Source organism: Ammodytes marinus (assembly GCF_949987685.1).
Source record: "Ammodytes marinus genome assembly, chromosome: 15".
NCBI classification, from domain to species: Eukaryota; Metazoa; Chordata; class Actinopteri; order Uranoscopiformes; family Ammodytidae; genus Ammodytes; species Ammodytes marinus.
The window spans coordinates 19145958-19168893 of NC_137219.1; the positions used below are offsets into that span (position 1 = coordinate 19145958).

Genomic DNA, 22936 nt, shown 5'->3' on the forward strand with positions numbered 1-22936 from the left:
TTTATTTGAGTTATGAATATTTTGAGAAACAATGCCTCTGCATGATTTTTTTTCATCTTCCCAAAGTGGGGACAATTATCTTGGATTGAGCTCCTGACATCAACCTTTGGAAACAAAGGCTGTATTTAAATTTGGTCTTGACCCACAGCTAAGAGGGCACTGCAGTAACCAATATTTAGAATTACTGAGGTCTTGAGTCCAGAAGTCCATCCACCTATGAAATCCTGTGAATTTGACTTTTATTTGGATTATTTAAAATATATTTCAGTTCAACAGTTATGCGTCCCATAGTTTCTCTTTGTGACTTAAAAAAGTGTTTTCTACTTCACAAGGAATACATTGTTAGGTTGTATTCCTTTATTTTTCTTGTCCTAGAAATGGCAGAATTTAAGGAGCTTAAGAGTGTTCCTATATGTCTTTTGAAAACCCAAAATGCACTCTGCACGTCAGGTCCCCATACTCCCCAGGAACAAATTCCTTTGCCTTTAATTTGTCTTCTTCTTCTTCTTCAGTGGCCACAGAGTGCAGAGGAGAAACCCAGGAGGAGTTTTGTGTTGCTGCCTGGGGACAAATACAGAATTTAAGTGCAGCACTGTTTTGACAGGCTTATCTAAGTCTGACGTTACAGAAGAAAGGAGAAACTTCTGTTTTCTTGTTTTTCAATTATTTTCCTGATGGCAAGAGATAAAAAGAAAAGAAGAAAATCCTCAGTTTGTCGGATCTGGGTAGACCAATGAGCCTTGTTTGCAGTCCTCTTTATTTTCAACGTTGGTGTGTCAAGTAATTTGTCTAGAAATGTGAAAAAACTTTTGTGTTTGTGTCTGGTTGTGTGTGTGTGTGTTTGTGTGTGTGTGTGTGTTTTCAGGGCGACAGTAGAATTACATTTTCTGTTGCTCACTGACATGATTTCTTGTTATTTCCCTGTGCCGCTCCCTCCCTCTGCCCTGTCAGTCATTCCCCCCTTCCCTCCAGTTCTCTCTGCTTCATTGTCTCTTCTTCACAGTTTGGGCTGTTTATTTTTTTTCCATATCTCTCTCTCTCTCTCTCTCTCTCTCTCTCTCTCTCTCTCTCTCTCTCTCTTCCTTTGATCTCCCAGACCCTAAAAACCCCATTGAGGAAAGAGGAAATTAGACAGAACATAGAATAATCCAGAATTTGGGGCTCATGCTTTTTTCTCTTTCCACTGAGATCTGCATGATACGGCTGAACAGAAGGGCTGAGCAGCGAGGAAGGCGAAGATGAAGATTTCTTCTTAGGGACGTTCGCCTGTCATATCCAGACAAAGGACATAACGGCTGTTCAATTATCTGCAGGAAAAAAGACCAACTCTATCTCTTTCATTTTTTTTCTCATTTTGTGGATGGCACTCACCACTAATAAGCCAATTTCCCACAGTTTGGGTTTGAAGGCTTAGAAATTATCTATTCATTTAACAAGACGATATTAGCGCCTCAGTAAACACTGATGTCTGCGTCTCTATAACCATAATTTAATACTTTAAGAAGGTCTGAAATAGTGAAGAAGTAAAGATGAATCGTGATAGACCATGCAGGAAAAAATTATGCTATCATGCACAGTTGAGCCCTTTAATATAAAAGCCCCAACATAGATGTGTTAAAATTGATACTGAAAAGAACATCAATGCTTCTCATATGGAAAAGGAGAAACATGTGGTGGATCATAAATCCTAACTATACTAATTTCCTAATTACAAAATGTTGACTTGAAGAACATCTGCTTATCTGTCATCAAAAGGCTTCATTCTAAACCCATTAAACAGACTGAGAGGGATGTGGAGTGTTCAGAGATGTACTGGTACAGACTCAGCCAGGGACTTTAAGATGGAGAGGGCTTTTTTTATGAGAGCGCCTGAAGGTTAGAGCTTTTTTCTGGTATTAAGAGAATCTGATGATGCTTAAGACCTTTCACACTTGAGGATGTCTTGCTAACAGCTGCCTCCGATGTTTTGTATAAGCACGTCATCACCGCACTGAATCAAAAACCACAACGCGGTCCTTTTAAAAATCGAGCAAATCAAAAGGTCTTTGAGCGTGTAAAAAAAATAGGAAAAATAAAAACACGCAGCTTATCATCACATTTAAAGCAAATGTTTTGAGACGGAAACATCCACCCTCCAAGACCTACTGTAGAGCTTGTCAAAACCTTGTCAAAATGAGGGCTGTACTCATCAATAGCAACCTTGGCCTTTCCACCACGGAAAAGAGATCCATCACTCCGACGCATTAAGCTGCAATTTGCACTAACATTGCCGGAACTTAAGCTCATCATTTGCATTCTGCACCACCCATTTATTTTTCATCTTATGTCTTCTGAGGACCAGTAACTACTGAAATCCGAAAATGAAAAATAAGAAAAACTCTATATGGATGTCCTCCTGCACTTCCTGATGGCCAGCCAGCTATCCAGCCAGCCAGCCAGCCAGCCAGCTATCCAGCCAGCCAGCCAGCCAGCCAGCCAGCCAGCCAGCCAGCCAGCCAGCCAGCCAGCCAGCCAGCTATCCAGCCAGCCAGCCAGCCAGCCAGCCAGCCTGCCTGCCCTTGATGATGTTGTGCTAAACTGTGAAGTTGTTGTTGTGTCAAGTGAAGGATGATGTATCACAAACCTGCTCTCTGTGGAGATATGCTGTGGGAAATGTGTGGAGGAGCAGCCTAAATCCGTTTTTGCTGTGCAGAGCATAGTGACTTTCACTCACGTGTGTGTGTGTGTGTGTGTGTGTGTGTGTGTGTGTGTGTGTGTGTGTGTGTGTGTGTGTGTGTGTGTGTGCGTGTGTGTGTGTTTGTTTTGTGCAGAGCTTGGCAATATGTGGCAATCTTACATTTTGGGGAAATGGATGAGTGCAGAGAGGTAGTTTCCTCTAACAGGCTCCCAAATTAAACAAGCAAAGAAACATTAACAGAGGCATCTGTTGCATTTAACTCAACAGCCTTACTCAGGGCGTACTCACATTAGGCATCATACCATGACCAAGCAAGCACCATTGATTACTAACGTCTAGTACGATTGACTAGTGTGAGTGCAACCGTACCGTCCTAGCCCAGGTTATCATGTACGAGCACGAGCATAAAAAGCTGTCCTCAGGTCAATTTATATGCAACTGTTCCCCTCAATGAACGTTTATTAAAATGGCGCTGAATGATATCAAGAAAAGAAGCATGTGCATGTATGCACAACTACAGTATAAAACCTGGAAAAAAATCTTGATCATGTTCAGTCACTGTTTCTGTCAATGCTTCCCCTTTGCAGGAACAACACACACATCTGGTGCTAATTAGGCCTCATTGGTGAGAATAACATGTCTTCTTTACATTACATAACATGTAATTTAGCAGACACTTTTATCGAAAGTGACTTACATCTGGAAGTTCGCCTAAGGACCCTCAATGAACATGCTAGGGAATCAAACACGGGTTCACCGTACCAAAGTCAGTGATGATCTACAATGATTCTATTACCACATGTCTCTGCCACCATGACAGAAGATCAGACTCACTCTGGCTCCACAGCCTAGGATAGAAGTAATGACAGCTCACATGAAGGATGAGTGAAAGGAAGAATAGATGGAGCGGGGCTTCACCCTAGAGCACATCAATCCGCCACCGCCACCGGCACTTTTCTGCGTCTGATAAATGCCTTTTCTCATTGATGTTTACCGAGCAGTTGTGCTGCAGGTTGCATGCAGGGTGAAGCCAGCCGAGGCACGCCAATACACAATGAAGTATGCATCCCCCACAGGCGTTTTATTCCCGAGTTGTGGTCAGTGGGGACGAGCTTTAGAAGCACTCTGAAATTTAATTTCACGCTTTGTATCTCTATTGATTTTCTTTGGATTTGAGACAAAATCAGTCAAGATATTGTCAAAGGGCCAGGTCCTCTCCGCACCCACTGTCTTGAAAAGGACAGAAAAAAGTAAGGAAATGTGTGTAATATTTTCCATGTGTGTGTGGATTAGTTGGGGGTATTTGTGTGTGTGTGTGTATGTGTGTTTCGTCTTGGTGCCACTTTACCTTTACTCTTAGAGGCCTGAGTCTCGGCCTCCTTCGGCGTTCGGAAGCGCAGGGGTTCGCTCAGCGGGCTCGTTCCAGACATGCTGATGGACTGGACATGCACAATGTAGTCTGTCTCTTCCTCCAAGTCCCATAATGCACAGGAGCGTGTGGTCGTGTTGACTTCCTGGATGAATCGCAGCATGCGCACGTCTTTCTTCTGTTGGAGTGGGACATGGGAGGGGATAGAGAACATGGCTCACTCAGGGACATCTGAGGATATCTTTGTGTTTTATGGACGGATACACACAGATGACCCACACTGACCCTGTGGCTGCCCACCTCAATCATGTCACTGCCGACTCCTGTGAATAGGTGTGTATGTGTGTGTTTGTGTCCGTAAACTCTTGGTATGGCAGCTTGTAAAGTAATGCCATTAGAGTCTGTTGGTGTGACGATCTCTAAGTGTGTTTATGTGAGCACGATGACAGCAAATCATTATATCACTTTCCCCCTCTCGCCAAGCTGTCAGAGTCGTCTCACAGCGTGCTGCAGTGATTCACTGTTAGTGTACACTAACTCTGAGTGAGGGAGTAACACAATATAGAGAACTGGAAGATGGCAGCAAATCAAACACACCTTAATTCAATTAGTGCGTGTGCTCACCTGCTGTGTGATGGCAAAGCCGATGACAGGGTCTCCCTCGGGGATATCCCATGTCACCACAGCAGAGTTTGCTTTCACAGCTCTGATGGTCACATTGACAGGAGGCGACAAGCTATCTGCAAACACACAGAGAGAGAGAGAGAGAGAGAGAGAGAGAGAGAGAGAGAGAGAGAGAGAGAGAGAGAGAGAGAGAGAGAGAGAGAGAGAGAGAGAGAGATGCTTTTATCTTCAGCTGCATGAATCAATTTAGAACATCACCTCCATTATATTTCTGCCGACACAGACCCCAGTTAGCCTGGTCCAAACCAGACCATCGTACTTCATTTCATTTGTACAGAAGGTCTGGAACTGCTCTATTGGCAAACGTTCACTCACTTGGAGGCGGGTGTCTGTTGAAGTTTAATTGGATCTGCCCAGTGCCATTCTGGATCAGCCAACCAATCGCATAACGTTTGGTCGTGACGTATGTCATGAGCCGGCTTCTGACGGTGTATTCCAGTTGTACTGGGAACTCGGAAATGTACGACTTCACTACATATTGTAGTCTATGGATCTACCGGTACATGGCAACGGTAACTTGCTAGAGCCTAACGTTTAGTTATTTGGATGAGAAAGGTTATATGCGTCCATTCTTTCCCGAGCGGATGCACTGGAACACAGACAGGTCGGAACTCGGAACTACCAAGTCGGAAATTTCCGAGTATAAGGGAACGGAACGCAGCATTCAACTGAAACTGGAGCGCCACTCGCTCTGTTCGCTGATTGGACCGCCAAAAGTCTGGCTGGAGAAGGAGCCCATGAATATACCTCAGCCCCAGACTGACCACTGAGGTGAAATGAAAATTGAGCGGAAGTAGGTAGGCTGGCGGTGCCAGGCTAGACCCCAGTGTGGCATGAAGCCAAAATCGGTGGTGTGAACAAATGGCTCAGCCCGATAGATTGTGTAAGCTGGGATCGATGGAGTAGAGAAACATGAAACAATTCCTCAGAGCGCTTCAGTGGTTCATCCCAAAGCACAGCAGGCACTAGACTATAGAAGGTTTTGAAAGTTCAAACTCTACAGTCCAAGTTTTTAAAAAGCAGTATTTGAAAGTAAAAAAGTAATATTTGAATATTTCTTGAATATCTAAACTTAAATCTTACTTTTTCAGATTCAACAGACACCTTATGACACATTTGAGAAGTGTATTTTCAGTGTTGCCTTCATGGATTTCTAAAAACACAGTTACAGATAATTGTGCCTGTTAAAAACAATGACAATTTTTCGTATATTTTTATATTAGTTTCTGTTGACTTGTATGTATGCTAAAACACACTTATGAATATTATATTCCATTTCTACCAAGTCTGTTCTGAAAAATGCCACCAAATTCTACGCACTGCTCCTTTAAACAAGATATAGTAGGATTTAGGTGCTGGTACAAGGTTATTGCTCTCAATATTTCAAATGACATCAACACTAAACAACTTTGGGTGGAAAGCTTCAATTCAGCCCAAGTGCTGTACTATTTTAAAGTTAGATGTACGGTAGCTTTTTAATACCAGACAAAATTAAATGTAATGCAACAGTGATGATGCTAGAATACATAAACAAATAGATATCTGACTGTCTCCGATACAGAACATGTACCATCGTAAATACATAGTTACAAACAATGGGAGGTATGAGTCAGACATTCTTACTTATTTTACTGTCACATGTCACATTATTTTACTATCACTGTCACATGCTATACTAATTGATAGTAATGATAAGGTTCCGTTATATAATTAAGAGTGAGATTGTTTGTCTACGTGTTCTTTGGGGACACACACACACACACACACACACACACACACACACACACACACACACACACACACACACACACACACACACACACACACACACACACACACACACACACCTAATGGCTAAAGTCTTACATGAGCGTGTGTGGAGTTCAGATGATCAAAGTGCCTCTAGCAAAGAACACACCAGTTTGCTTCAAATGAGTGTGAAATGGAATTTCTTTTCTTTTACACTGTTCCCACCAATTTCCCTTCTTTATGTTTTCTTTTCTTATAGAAACCCTTTGAAGTGTGAACCCTGTCAACCAGAAATGTTTTAAAAAAGTTCACACTGGTCCACGCTTGTCAGCCTCATGCCATCAATGCCATGCGTTGCAGCTATAACACGATAGTGTGCCTTGATATTTTGTGACACAAAGATAACACACACAAGGCAGTATGCACCATGGAGCTTAACCTGAAAATGTAATCACTTATGCCTTTTAATAATCCTATGAACTGTCCGAGATCTGAACAGCTGCCTAACAATGTCAGCATACTGATTTTCCTGAACGAGAGTCAAGAAAATCAGAAAGTCAATGCATTAAATTACTTCATAATACGATATTTCCCTTAAATACCTATTTCACTGGTGGAAATATATGAAGGTGTATTGAACTCTGAGATCCTATGTAGTATAAATGTGCAAACATTTTAGAAATCGGTTCATCCTAGCCTGAGAAAAGGCAGAAAGAGTGTTTTATGGTCTCACTGTCTAACCCTACATTTTCGTGTGACATCGTAAAATGTAGTGTTAGGATTAACAGGACAACTTGGCCAAGGGAAGACTGAGGGAAGAAAAACCTAATTCATTATAATATAATTGCGATTTTATAATGAAAGAACGTCGGTTCCGTATGGGTGAAGTATTCCTTTAAATTATGATTTGTGGCCAACTAAGGCATCTGCAGCCTTGCAACAGGGAGAAACAACTAACTCATAGCTCTGTTCTTAGCTTAATCAGATTTAGTACACATTAAACAAGAACATTAAGTATTTAGAAGCTTTAGAATGGCTGGTAGGATGATTTGGTTAACTTTGGACAGAGCTAGGCTGCTGTGTCCAACCTTCTCGCCATCCCACCGTCTTTATGCTAATTTACGCTAACTGTTAGCATACGATGGCTTAATATCCCCTCAACAGACACGAGATTTGTATCAAAACTTGTCCAACTCTAGTCATGTTGAACCACTGTATTATAAGTGTTTATCATGTAGGATACAAACAATTCATTAGACATGGATAGGTTCCTGCCATTTTTTGTTACCATACCGCCCGACTTGCTACTGTAACTGTTGGCTATCCAAATAAGTTACAAATATTGCACGTGTCAAACCACAAAGCCTTTATCTCGTATCACATTGAACCAAAAGGACACTGTATTGTGACACTTTTACACTGCAGTAGAACAGCATTTATCATGAGTCAATGTGGCCTTTGGGGATCGATTGATAGCCTATTTGTAATGTGAAGCAGAACTGAGTGAGTAGCAGAAGCGGTCAATCCGTCTCAGCGATGCCACTCCTCTGTCTTTCATGGGGTATAAATCTAATTCTGGACACCAAATGCAGTCAATGAGTTATTGAGGGTGCCCTCCGACGGGGACAAATCACACAGCTGGTAATTACAGGATGATGGGCTGCTGTAGAACTTGTATACACACACTGTATTGTACGTTCAAGAATATCACGCTTTGTTGAAGCAAGCCTTTGTGTAACGTCTTTCCACCCGCCCACCCGCCTGCTGTTGACGTTTTGATGAATGCCCTGACTAACAGTAGATGTCAGGATGGAGTCCCGTTTCATCTCTTCATCAGCGGGAGACTTGTGTTTACTGTTTGTTCTGTATTTTTTCCGCTAGCTGTCACACGCTAACACCGCTCTCAAAACACCACTCAGTGACAGTTAGCGTTAAGCTCCTAATGCCCCTCAGGGAATACATTCATCTCTGTAGTACTGACACAGACCAATGCTTTGTTTGATTAAATATTTATCATAATTACTAAACATCCATGTTGTCTGTCCCCCCTCTTTAAGCCCCTGTTAGGAACCACACCTTAAAAGAATAGGACATTAAAGGGGTAGTTCAGTGAATTACAATTTAATTTCCATAGGGTTGGGAGACTGGGGAGGGACAGAAATGAATGAATGGGCCTACATGGAAAAAAAACATGATTATCATGATTAACATTGTTGTCTTTTGTTCTCCTCCAATCCATTCAATATATAGCCTATAGTTAGGAGCAAACCCTCCTTTGGTTGTTTATCTCACAGCTCCACTAGCAAGTCTCACACCAGCCCAAACGAATTGAGCCCAAGTGCAAACACACCAGATCCACATCAGACAGGTAAGGCGTGAATGCACCTTGGGTCCCCTCATATTGGTCAACCTTGAAACACACAGGATCCCAAACTTCCCAAACCCATGCATTAAAACTCCACATAACACTTTATACAACTGTTTTCACATGCTGAGTAATGCGCCTCGCGACGAGTAAACAGGTCTTCATTTGTCAAATGTACAATAGCCTGCAAGGAAAGGGAAGGAAAAGATTTCAGTTTGAGGAGGACATGTACAGAATAGAAAACAATATCTTCCGCCCGTCACTCTGGCATCACTCTACATCTCGACTTCTCAATAATCGCCATCCAGTTAGATTTATGGTGCTCTAAGTGGAGCTTTGCACCTCACACACCTCATGTCTATTAAATCCTTTAATTTAGCACAGCCGTGGTTTGCTTTGAATAAAGCCTCCAAATTCCGGATCTCAGTGAGGGAGCTTTGTCTTTGCTTGTTAAAATGGAGCAGTCTGCTGCAAAGCCCTTATGAAATGAGGAATTCTTTCCTCACGGGATGAACTTAAAATAATGATATCCCATGGTAAAGTTGAGTTTAGAATATATTTTGTTTTCTGCTTTTATTGTTGTATTTATTGCTGACTGCCTGTTGGAGTGTGTGTGTGTGTGTGTGTGTGTGTGTGTGTGTGTGTGTGTGTGTGTGTGTGTGTGTGCGTGTGTGGTAACTAAGTCCCTCCTGGAAACAGACTTTGATGTCTCTGAGATCAAATAAGGGTCAGAAAATAATATTTCAGGAGAATGGAAAATGTAGGGAGTGGAGTTTAACAAAATGAATGACCTTGTTCTTTCTCCTTAGTGTTTTGCAGAACAAAACAAAACCATCTCTTTGAGTGTCCTCACGTCCTACAACTTATGGTCACTTTTTGCCTGTCATTGTCAAGGGACCGCAAGAGCTGACGTCGGCTGTAGGCTTTAAATATATCCACATGACACAAGAGTCAGGTCTAATGAAACACCAGACAGATGTCTTCATAAACTCTCTTTCATCGTAGTCACACAATGTCTGCCTCGCCCTGAGAGATGGGGGTGACTTTGAGCCTTTACGGATGTCCCTGGTGTGAGTGTGTGTGTGTGTGTGTGTGTGTGTGTGTGTGTGTGTGTGTGTGTGTATGTGTGTGTCTTTGTAAGCCCAATGGTGATCAGAGTGACAGCTAGTTGTCCACTCCATGCTGAGGAGTGTGATGGGTGACAGTGCCTTAATAACCCGGTTCATTAGAGGACTCACTGGGTGTGCGTTTGTATGTGTGTGTGTGTGTGTGTGTGTGTGAGAGTGTTTGAGACTGTAAATATGCAAGGACAGGAGGCCGAGCTGCTGCTTTACAACACAGACATGATGGGAACTCTGCAAAACACACACACACACACACACACACACACACACACACACACACACACACACACACACACACACACACACACACACACACACACACATACAGTAAAAAGGCCTGGCCTATAAAGCGCATCATTATTTAATGAACGCAACGCTCCGTTATCAGTGTGTCCACTTCAGAGAGACAGGATAGCTCCTCCAGGCCTGCTGCGGCCTCCTGCTATGGATCTCTTTCCTCTTCTTCAAAATTAGGCAAAGTTTTATTTAACTCAATTTAAGCTGATGAATTTCTGGGCGAAATGAGATGTAACTTATATTTACCCCCTTTTAGCTGACAATATTTTTAATGTTTTTGATGTAGATGCTCAAGTGTGCCATAGAAAACAACTTGTCTATAAGGGACCTGATTAACGGAACATTTGAACAGAATGGAGCAATTGTTAATGGTATTAGTAACACATGTGCTTTGCCTACTATGAACAGTCAAAATATATGTTGTTCTAAAAGCCTGTTTGATTGTGTTTTTGGTAAATGAATGCCCGACCACCACTGTGGACACGTGGAGTGCATTTTTCAATGTCCAGTCTACGAGTGTAACCTGTTCGGCCGCACTGCACTTCTGACCCCATCATCTGAAACAGTCAATACAATGTGACACCTGAGCAGACAGCCAGGAGTTCTAGACTGTGAGAGAGCATAAAAGGTTGGTGTTCCAGCTTCCATCTGCCCCCCCCAGTTTGTTGCTGGGGTGATGAGGGTCTTTAATAATCCGGTTAGTCTTCTTCCTGCAGCGCTGAGTGTAGAGGTCCTCCATCTGTCCTGGTAATGTGCTGGGCAGCTTTCACCACCCTCTGTAATGTCTTACGGTTGAGGGCGGAGCAACTGCCTTACCAGGCGGTGATGCAGCCGGTCAGGATATCTCTATGGTGCAGCTTTAGAAGTTGCAGAGTATCCTGGAAGTCCGTGTTGAACCATCTCAGCCTGCGGAGGAAGAAGAGCCGCTGACTTGCCTTCTTTGTGATGGCGTTGGTGTGGTGAGTCCAGGTCAGGTCCTCGCAGATGTGGACCCCGAGGAACTTGAAGCTGCTGACTCTCTCTACTGTCGTCCCGTTGATGGTGATGGGGGCGTGCCCGGCTCCCTGTCACTTCCTGTAGTCCACAATCAGCTCCCTAGTTATGCTGAGGTTGAGCTGGAGGTTGTTGTCCTGGCACCATGTCAGGGCTCTCACCTCCTCTCTGTACGTCTCGTCGTCGTCTGTGATCAGGCCGATGACAGTCGTATCGTCAGCAAACTTGATGATGGTGTTGTGTGTGGCCACGCAGTCATATGTGAACAGGGAGTAGAGGAGGGGGCTGAGCACGCAGCCCTGGGGTGCGCCGGTGTTGAGAGTCAGGGTGGATGATGTGGGGTTTCCTATCCGCACTACCTGGGGAACTGTCCATCAAGAGAATTCATATTTATCAAATATGAGTACTCGCACCTCGAAGCAATGACTTATGATGAATTTCCCCTGTTCTTCATCTACTATATCTGCTTGTGCACCTAGCAGGCTAATTTACATACAGAAACGCTCAAAGGATGCGACATGCAGTGATCATCCCTCTCAAAGTCCTAATAGCCATATTGCATAGTCACTTGTTGTGGACAGAACAGAGGTAGCAGCTGGGGCGAAAGACAGTTAGAAGAAATGACTGTCATAAAGACAGCAGGAATACGGGAAAGCTTCCCAGCATGCACTGGAGCAAAGGACTCACTTATTGAGTCTCACTCTATTGGTGTTCCTGCATCGGTACTGGTGTTCAATTTCACTTTTTTCACATTTAATTTATTGTGTCAGTGATGATTACGCACACATGTGGTTACACCGAGAGGGGTTTGTGAGAAATGCTTTTGATGCTGCAGGTTCCCTACAAATACTGTATAATGGCAATCTTGGTAGCCGATAAATCATTGTAGTATCTAATTATATTCAGCTAAACCAAACTGTATCATTGGACAAAGTCAAAAGTAGCTTATTTCAAAGATAACTAAGGGCTGTGAGGAAACAGTGTGGGGAGAGGTTTAAAAAAATAGTCAACTAGATAATTATACAAAATGGTCACTGGGCACGGTAACACTTCAGATTTAATTTTGCTTTTTAGTTCACGCATAAGTGAAAATATATATGTTATAATTAAATCAATTCAAATCTTTGTTGTTAGAATGTGATATACCTGTTAATTGAGATGAGACAGAGCAGGTAAAAACATTTTACATAACATGTCAAAAAGAGGGTGCAACATAACTGTAAATAAACAAGTCCCAAAGAGCACACAGGAGTGTTTAATGACATTGTACAATGTATCTAATGTCAGCAGAGGCTGGCTATGATCCTGTTGAGAACTTTTATTTGAGCTAAGTTAAGATGGATGAGCGACCGTTGCCCATTTCTTCATAAGAAATGCACGCACTGTTACAGAAACGGTTTCTGTCGCTATTACCTGAACAGAAAGTGAGGTAAAAGCTTTAAAATTTAAATGTTGAACTATTCCTTTGATGAAGATTGATTTTATTAAATGAAAAAATCTGAAGAATCTAACTGTACATCTCCCTCCCTAAGCACGAGACAAAAGCAACACACATCAGACTAAATTAAATGATTGCCTTGCTTTTCAAGTAAAAACTGAACAGCAGCATGCTTTTAGGAACGATACAATATTTCTACAGTAGAGTTGGTTTGTGTGTCGGCATTTTGGGATCTGGGTTCTACTGGGGGTTTGTTGCTATGTGTGGTCTTACATTTACATTCTCAGGCACACGGAAAAATTGATCGATTTGTCTCAAAGGGCACATGTGAGCGTATGCATGTTTCAGCACAAAACTAATTCCTCATACGAGCCTTGCAAAGCATAAAAAGCTGTTTTCATTTGGTGTTGGGCAGTCAAACCACCTGCACTACCATCAACAAGACACTAAAACACTTAGGTTCATTTTCTCTCTGAAAAAAAGGAAGACGTTTTGTTTCCTGTTGCAGAAGTTGTGTCCGATACAAAGGTATATATTTTCAAAACTGAATAAACAAAAGAAAATATGTTTTGTAAACTAAATGAAGGCTCGGCAAATTCACACAAATCCTCTACCACTGAAAATGCGGAATGCACCTTTAATGTGTTAACGTTTGTTTGTGTGTTACTGTCATCGTAATGTGCTTTTCAGCGTGTATGTCAGACAGTTTCCCAATGATCAACCGTTGTGCCCCGGAGCGTCAATCCTCTGTCAGGGCCGGGGAGGGGGAAGCATAGTCAGTCACACAGCATGTGTTTGTCTTTGGGGAATATACTCGCTATGGGAAAGACACTGAGATGACGGGAGTGATGGATGTAGACAGAGCAAATTAATGTGAGCAGAAGAGACTGCAAGTGTTTTGAGCCACAGCAGAGAAATCACCCAGACAGACAGCGGATGGAAGGCTACCGCGTGTAGGAATAAGAGAGAGATAGAGAGAGTTTGTTCTACCCTCCAGCTATATGTGACACCAATCCTCCTAGGCAGCTAGGCGTTACTTTAACATCTCGGCAGAACTGGAAGACATCAATAGTGAGACAGTACTTCTAATATGAGAGACAGAGAAGGAAATAAAGTTATGTAGTGCAATAATCATACCCATTACCATATATGTCAAGCTAGTTTAGCCTTATTAGCCCAATCCTATATTACTGCTGCTTCTTGTAGTTGGTGTGGGCAGGGCAACTGATTTGGGACTAGACTTCATTAGCAGTGGGCTTGTCAAATAATCAGCCTCTCTGCACTCCTTTGACTTTTTTGAATTAGCTGGCTTGCCTTCTGTCTGTGCACAATGCTGCATCGACTTTCATACCTTGCCTTTTTGACATTTAATTAGAGAAAAGTGAGGTTGTGTGTGTGTGTGCGTGTTTGTGTGCGTGCGTGTATTTGATGAGAGGAGGAGAGGGAGAAAGATTCTGTTTTGCAATCCCAATCTCCCCACCTCAGCGTTCTCGTGGCCAGCGGGGTTGGAAAATTCATTTCCTATGAGTAAATAACTCATTTTCTCTACAAAGGGACAAAAGAACCCTAAGGTTCGGGGACAGCAGATTACGCTCAAGCACCACGCAAGCGCAGCCTCCTACACCCAAAAGCAGTCGCTCTGTGGTTGTCAAAAGCAGGGCCGCTGCTAAGCTTTTGGGTGCCCTAAGCTTAAATTGTCAGTGAGCCCCTCCTCCCCCCACACACACACACACAAACAAAAAAAACATTAGTTTGCTTATTTACCAATTGATCAGTTACGCACGCCCATCCCTACTAGGTAACCTAGCCTAGGTTGCTGACATTAGCAAGCAATATCCTGAACGTTAGCAACTCAATTAGACCTACAAAACACGATGTTATTAGCAAGGGATGCACAGGTGCCATCTCTCAGTTTTCTCTTCTTCTTTTAAGGTGGGCTGATATAATTAATCGGTGGGCAAAACACCAAGAGCGGAATTTTTTTGCCCTTGCAAGATCTCTGCGACTGCTTTTTGGCACATTTGCTGTAGTGGTGAGTTTTTGCGAACAGCATTTACTAACAGAAAGAACAGGTTAACGTGTGAAAAAAGTTGCCGAGTAGCCTACTGTCAGTGAAATTCAAACAGCTCATTTATTAACACCCAAGTGTTTCAATAAAGACATCTGAGTCAGGCATCTTCAAAGTCTGGTAGATTTTTACTTGCGACAGCAGAGCAAGGGGTCAAACATGCATCACAAGTGTTACATGGTTGAGACAAAGAATGAACAGAAGAACACAAGCTTATATGCCCAAGAAGTGTGTGCGTTACATTTTGGAGTACATGTGTGTGAAACCAACTGTGTGTACGTGTTTCACAGAAGATGTTCTCACAGGATACAGGTGTAATAATTCATAGATTGTCCAATCAAGCAATTCAAGTAATGGGTGAATTTGGAGGCGGGCTGTCGCCGTGCCCACCTAATCAGAAGCTAGGAATGGTCCTGGTATAGTAAATAGACATATTTTAATTGGCTGAAAAAATTTAAAATTGATTGGTGGGCAGGGCGCACATTTGGGTGGGCAGGTCCACCCTTGCCCCTTGGCTGCCGCCGGCCCCGCTTGCCTTTATGAATCGCCATTCAAAAACAGCCGGGTAAGCTATAATTAGGGGAACAATCTAATTAGCCCGAATTAAGAAAAAACAACGGTGGGCCTGTTCATAATTAATTTATATATTTTTTATAATGTAATGATCATGACATTTTTAAAGAAACCTCAATTTTGGGGGGCCCCTGGAACATCTCTTTTTCCTTTGTAATAAAAAAAATATATATAGGGGAAGGTGGGGTGATTTGTGCATTTTGGAAGTTGCAAAACCCATTGTTTCTAGAAAACCGTGGAATAAATTGGAAATGTGACCACATATTTAAGAAGAGCCATCCATTTGACTCATCCTGTAAAGAAGGGAGACACAAGGAATAAGATATAAGCACATTTAAGCTCAAAAAACTGTGTTTTGCCTTTCAAAGTAAAATTTCCATGATCAAGGTTTTTTGATTATTGTGTCTGAACAATTATAGACACGTTTGAAAACATTTGACACATGTTTTAGTGCTTTGGTATGCTACACTTTGAGTCTATATAATTAGCACAATGTCAACCCTAAATTGCTGCATCATGCCTATTATCCAAAATTCTGGGGATGGGGTGATTTGTGCGCAAGGGCCTGGGTGAGTTATAAGTAAGTAAGTAAGTAAAATGTATTTATAAAAGCACATTTATGACAGTTTGCACTGTCCAAAGTGCTGTACATAGTGCATTCAGTAGGTAAACAATGAAGGTAAAATAACAATAACCAAAATAAAAGACGTAAAGCCCATACATCCACATAAACACAGATAGTAGTGCAGAGGTAAGTAAGTAGTGCAGAGGTTAATGGGGAGGAAACACCAGGGTGTACATATGGGTTTTGAGCCTTGATTTAAAGGCAGAAATGTAGGGGGAATCACATTTGTCAGGTGGCAGTTGGTTCCACAAGCACGGAGCAACTAGTGCAAAGTACATTTCTGAGAGTTGTGCCAGTGGCATGGCTGTATACGCTGGTCACCAAAAGAAAGTGATTGTCTACAGTAGCTCAGAAGAGAGTGACATCTCAATTCCACTTAACGACACCACTGATGAGAGTTCAGATGGCCAGAAAGATGATGATGATGACTTTGTCATTGTGACACAATGACGCACAAATCACCCCACTACGTGGGGTGATTTGTGCGACAAGACAACTTTTTTTCCGAAAGCTATATTTCTTAAACAGTTTATTCCAGATCCAAAGTTTTTATTGCCAGGGATGCACAACATCCTGAAATATATGTACATATTTGAGTTGGAGACATAACTGTCAAGGCCTCACTTTAAAATCACTTTGAGTAAAAAGTTGCACAAATCACCCCACCTTCCCCTATTTCTAAAAAAAAAATTGGGGGGGGGGGGGGGACATTTCCATCTAAATGTGTAGCAAATCTTTTGAAAGTTTGAAAAAGTAAAGAAAAAAAAGTATGTGAATATGGTGCGATTTCATCACGTGGTTGGAGCGGATAAACTACATGCGCTCTCGCATCAGCACCAAACAGCACGCAGGAGGAGGGACATTACGCTCGGCCTGTGTCCGCCTGTCAGACACTTTTTTCGGAAACTTTACCTGGCAGACTAGGCTGGAGAACCATGGCAGACAACTGCGCATTCTTAGCACTTACGGTTAGGAGTTAAGAGTTATTAGAGGACAAGATCAGTAAATAAGGCATGTTAAATACTGGCTCTATCCCACACACACCGCTCAGCTGTACATTATGAACAAAAAACTTTCCTTTTTAATTGTTAATGTATGACATTTCCTTCAGTCAGTGTTTTTGAGTTGACTGCTCAATTCTCAGCAATTATTTTTTTTTAAATGTCTGCAAAGTCTGATACATTCATTCTAACCCACGTCCAAAGCAGTGTTGCTCTACTGTCCCAACTACCACAAAAAAATAATTATTAAACATTTTAAGAAACTTTCTTTAACAGGAAATGAGAATAATAAACTCCAGAAATTTTGAGAGAAAAAAATCAGACCATAAAATATATTTATTTGAATTTTTATTATCTTGTCCATGTTTGAAACAGCAGTTGAAACGAGTACACTTCCGATCAGAATTATTGGTAACACTTTACGAAAAGGTTACGTTACATGTTAATCAGATACTTTTGACACTCATTCCACAGTTTATCAGCTTTACAGACAGAGGGTGAGGTCAATAGGACACTAAAAGAGTAATGGCCTCCATCAGGTGATTTGGTAACACTTAACCATAAGGGTAGGCTACATTAATTAACTTTTAGTTAATGCTTAGTCAATGCTGACGGTTAGTAGGTGCATAGTTAAAGGTGAAGTAAGCAATTTATTTATGTCAATATAAGTGTTAAATCACTCTTTATTCATACAGTGATCACTTACATAATGTGCACGTTTCATAAAGCCGATCTCTCAGTCAGCTGCTCTGCATGTAATCGGCAAATAAACGTTTTGTTGTTTTGTTGGATCCCGAAATTAATATCCAATCACTAGAGAGAATGCTACAAACCGACACCCGTCTCACTCATGGTCTCACTGCCAGTGCACGCTAGAGGACAGATGGGTGAATGTTTATGCGCCTACAATGGCGGAGCAGGTAAAAATCCTTCGCAATGTCTGTTTTGATGGTTTTTATCATGTTTTATCACAATTACTTATCTGAGATGGTGCTAGATAACTCGCTGTTTGAAGACAGCAGTGCATTAATGTGGTGACGTCGGGACGAGCGAGGGGACTGCTAACTGCAGTAACTGACAGGAAGTTAGCTAAAAGAACCATTCCGCTTACAGCACCTTTAATGCTTATTAATTATGTTGACTAACCATTAATAACGGCTTAGTTAATGATTATAACTACTATTGGTTAACTAAGTAATGTATAGTTAATAACTATTCTTAATTAACTAATGCTTAGTTATACGCATTAACTAACTAATTAATGCTTTATACAGCATGCTGAACAGTTATTAACAGTATTAAGCATATATATATATATATATATATATATATATATATATATATATATATATATGCCAACCTAAAACCTAAATATCCATTCAACTGCATGCTAAACTGAGAATTGTTTCAACAGATTTAGGTTTCCGCCAGACAGCAGTTGCGTTTTCTATCACTCCACCAATCAGCTGCTCGACTCAGAGCTACTGTGGATTATTAAAGAGACCCAAAAAAACCAAAGTAAACGGCTGTCTGGTGCAAACTAAAGCTGTGGAAAAAAATCTCAGTTTAGCGTACAATTGAACGAATATTTAGGTTTCGGGTTAGCATTTATATATGTGGAGAAAAAACATTTGACTGCAACAGTACAATGACTTCTGACTTCTGCTACAGCAACATCTCCCTTAAACTCCTTTTAGAGACTGCACTGATCACCATCTCCATAACGTAACATATCTGTGCCAAAGTAACCAACCCCACTTCAGAAATACTGAAATATCCCTTTACCTTTTAACTAACGGTTGATAGCATTAACTAAGCATGAACTAACATTGAATTAATGTAAAGTGTTACCAAATCATCTGAAGGAGTCTGTCACTCTTTTAGTGTCCCATTGACCCCACGCTCTGTCTGTAAAGCTTATATACTGTAGAATGAGTATTTAAAGTATCTGATTTCAGGGCAACTGTGGTTCAGGTGGTAGAGCGGGTCGGCCAACGATTGAAGGATTGGCGGTTCGATTCCCGCCCTGCCACCTGTGTCATGGTTGTTGTGTCTTTGGGCAAGACACTTTACCCGACTTGCCTTGTGTGAATGTGTATGACTGCTTGATGTTTGTGGTGGCTAAATGGCAGCCACGCTTCCGCCACCGGTCTGACTGTGTGTGAATGAATGGAACCTGGAACCCTGTATAGCGCTTTGAGTGCCTAGAAAAGCGCTGTAAAAATCCAATCCATTATTATTATTATTATTATTATTATTATTATCATTATTATTATTATTATTATTATTATTATTATTATTATTATTATTATTATTATTATTATTATTATTATCATCACATCACCTTGAAAGTTTATAATCTTCAGGCTGAGCCTCTCGTAACTGATCTTGAGGGCACTGTGAGATTTGAGCAGCTCGCGATAGTCACTGTTAATGTCACTGTGCCTCTTCCCTAGATCAGTGTATTCTCTCTGCAGGTGGTGCAGAGCCTTGCTGCTCTCCTCCATGGCTGATTCCTGCTGTTTGAGTCTGAACTCGGTGTCTCTTTTGAAATCGGATTGAGAGTTTGTCTGTGGCAGCTGTTGATGCTGAAGCCTGGAGTAGTCGTCCTCAGCCTTTCGGAGAGCCACGGACAGTTTCTGCCTCTCCTCCAGTGTTTCCATCTGCTTGGTCAAGGATTGCTCCAGGGCGACTCGGTGCTTCTCACACTTGGTCTTTTCCTTTTCAAGAACAGAGGCGATTTGATCAGCTGTCTGCTGAAGCTCGGAGCTTCTAGTCTTCTCCTGTATCGGGGCATCTCCCAGCTCTGCCTGTCTCGTCTGGCTGCTTTCTGGCTGTCCTGCTTTGAGTTCATCTACCATTCGCTGGAGCTTAGCGATGTTACATTTATTCTCAAAGATGATGTCATCTTTCTGTGACATCATCTCTTCGTGGCGCTCAGAGAGAGAACTGTGTTTAGACATTATTCTGTCATGTTCTCTCTCTGCAGACTGGAGTTTATCCTTGATATCTGTGTTCTCCATCCGTAGCATTTGCACGTCGTCCTTCAGACGCTCTGAGAACGCATTTGCTTCTCTCAGCTGGTCACTGAAGATTGATAAAGGATCTAGTGCTGCCTGCTTCTGTGAAACAATCTGGTCAAACTTCTTCTTCTCTCTTTTGAGGGAAGACCTGAGGCCTTTTTCAGCTGTCAGGCTCTTTTCCAAAGCTAGAGTCTTCTCTGAGATCTCTTTCGCTTGCATCCCTATCTTTTGATATGCTCTCGAGAGACACTCCTTCTCCTTGTTAATGGCCTCTTCCAGTTTGCTGCGAGCTTCTCCGTCCTTCTCATGCTGTTTCTGATTGAGCTGCCACTCCTTAAGCACAGCCACAACTTCACTTTGCAGCCTTTTGTTCTCAGAAACCAGTTGTTGGTTTAGCTGAGTCTGATGATGGAGTTCTTCTGAACCCTCCTGCTGCTGGGAGACAGCAGCCTCATAGTCTCTCTGGAGTTTACTGTTTTTAGTCTGTTCCTCTTTGAGTTGTGAGGCCCACTGGTTCACCTTCTCCTGCAGCGAGGACACAATGTTGTCCTTGGCTTCAATATCTCTTTGAATATTGTTTAGGTGTTGAATATTGTGTAGGTGTTGTAAGTGCAAGGCTTGAATCTTATTGTCTTTTTTCAGACCATCCTCCCGCTGCTCAGTGAGGCACTCCTTTAGCGCCTTGATATCAGCAAAGTGCATTGTTTCCCGCTCTGCTGTTTCCTTTCTCTGCTGATTACACGTCTCCAGGTCATTGGTGAGCTTCTCAATCACCTTCTTGTCCTCTTCAATAACAGCTGTCATTTGAGCGATTGTGTTTTTCAGCTTTAATTTCCTCCGCTGCTGCTCTTTCAATGACTTCTCGAGATCAGACACTTTTGAGTCCATATCCTCGAGTTCATCAAGAAGACTATCGTTTTTAGCTCGCTCCTTCTTCAGAGACTGTGCAAGAGAGTCATATTCTCTTTGCTCCTGCTTCAGAGCTCTTTTGGTTTGAGCTTTAGAAGATGTTTCCTTCTCCAAGGCCTTTTTAAGATCCTCTCTGGCTCTTCTCTCCTCCTTCAGGACTTCTTGAAGAGCTGTTGTGGCCTTTCTCTCCTCCTCGAGGGCTTCTTGAAGATCAGCAGATCTCTCGGACTCCAAAGATCTTCTGAGTCGCTCGTCCTTCTTTGGTCGCTCCGATCGAGCAGCTTTCTCCGATCTCTTAGATTTCTCCAACTTATTAGGTTTCTTAGATCGTTCAGATTCCTCCGTCTGTGAAACATATCACAATTATTAGTTTGTTTTCAATCGTCAGTGTTTTAAATGTACATTTGAACAATGTGTGGAAAGGTTATTATAGGAGATTCATCCATAAAACAAGTTTATTTTACTGCAGCAATTCAACACTTAAATTGTGATATACAAATCATAAACAGCCCAGAATCCTTTAAATGCACTTAATATTACATGGTTAACATAACCAATGATCAAATGCATGAAGGTGACACCAGTCAGCACTTTTCTGACCTTCAAGGCTCCTTTGGTTTGAGATTTATTTTAGTACAACATTAAATCAACTCTTCAAACATTCAAAGTTCATTTGGTGTCACTGCAGAGCAAACCTTTCAAAATTCGTTTGTGCTTTTACCTCACAAATATGACATAACTTTGTTGGGGAAAATTAAACCAGATACGGTAGATCACCATTGTTTGAATTTGTCGTAGTTTAAATACGTTATGTATATTTCATTTTTGCAGAACTTTTGCAGAACTTTTTTTAAACAAATCCCTAATGCGCTCTTGTTTATAGACGATGAGGTGGGGATGAGTTAAACTAAATGCCAGTCATTTAAAACAGAATATCATCTGCGTTTGCATTTCTTACTGTTATTATGTGTTAGTAAACAGGTGTACCACTAATCTTACCTCATTGCAGGGGGTGTAGCAGTCTTCTGTGATGGAGGCAGAGGACCGCTTCTGAATGTCCTCATCAAACTCTTCCTTGTCTGAAAACGTCTGAACAATCTGAATCATGTCATCTTGGATGTCGAAGGCAAAATCCTGCTGTCTCTGTTTGATTCCCTGTTCATTCTCCTTTTCAACAGATAATGTCCCAGGGGGTTTACCCCTTAAGGGCCATGGAGATCTGTTTTTGTCCATTGTCCTATCCTGAAGAGACAACTGTACTTTAACTGATGATTTCTCTTGAATGTAGTTGGGATAAAACCTGGCTATTTATTTAACAACACTAACTGTAATATGTTAACTCTGTTAATGACACCAGTTGTGTCCTTTCAAGTTCCAAACAGGTGCACTGTGAGCGTGACATCATCAAAGCATTATGATGCAGCATTCTGATTCCACTGAATGATTCTCTGATGATTCTACATTCCACCTTAAAGGGCCAGTTCCCCATGTTTTGGTTTAATTTGGCTAGACACATTACATAATTACAAACAATCTGCATGGCTGAATAATAAAATAAAAATATAAGGTGTGTTTTTTCGTGAACTTGCCCTTTAAGGTACTGCTTTGCCCTGATGTTTTATTTTATTTAAAAGTTGTTTTTATTTACCATGAAGTGTACCAACTTAATTTTTAATTTAGTGTGCAATTTGTCTTAAAATAATGCTTACTTTTGGAGTAACAGTTGCCTTATAACTAAAATTGACAGAGAATATCAAAAATAGACTATTTGTTGTTTCAGAGATAGGCCAAGTGAACTTGTTTCCCTAAATTGAAAGCACCACTCTTAGCAGTTTCTGATAATTGATAATTTAGCTACTTATCTAGGCCTAGCTAACCTCCTGTCCCTTGAGAAACCAAACAGACAGTGCAAGATCAGCCAATCAGAAATGATAGTCCCACTCCCTCCCTAATCGATCTTGATTGACAGGTCACGTTGTTAGCTAGGCCTAGATAAGTAGCTAAATTAGAGCTACTATCTATGGTTCGTATCGTATGTGAG

The 22936-nt window shown here is 41.6% G+C and overlaps 1 protein-coding gene across 1 annotated transcript in view; it reads right to left on the reverse strand.

Annotated features, from left to right (window-relative positions):
* Positions 1-22936, reverse strand: part of fndc5a (fibronectin type III domain containing 5a) — a gene marked incomplete at its 3' end in the record, with an annotated part of 31865 nt that overhangs the window by 4304 nt on the left and 4625 nt on the right. The window contains exons 2-3 of the mRNA XM_080041978.1: positions 4671-4786; positions 4026-4224 (exon numbers count right to left, since the gene is read on the reverse strand). Coding sequence (XP_079898104.1) covers positions 4026-4224; positions 4671-4786 — 315 coding nt within the window. The remainder of the gene's footprint in view (positions 1-4025; positions 4225-4670; positions 4787-22936) is intronic.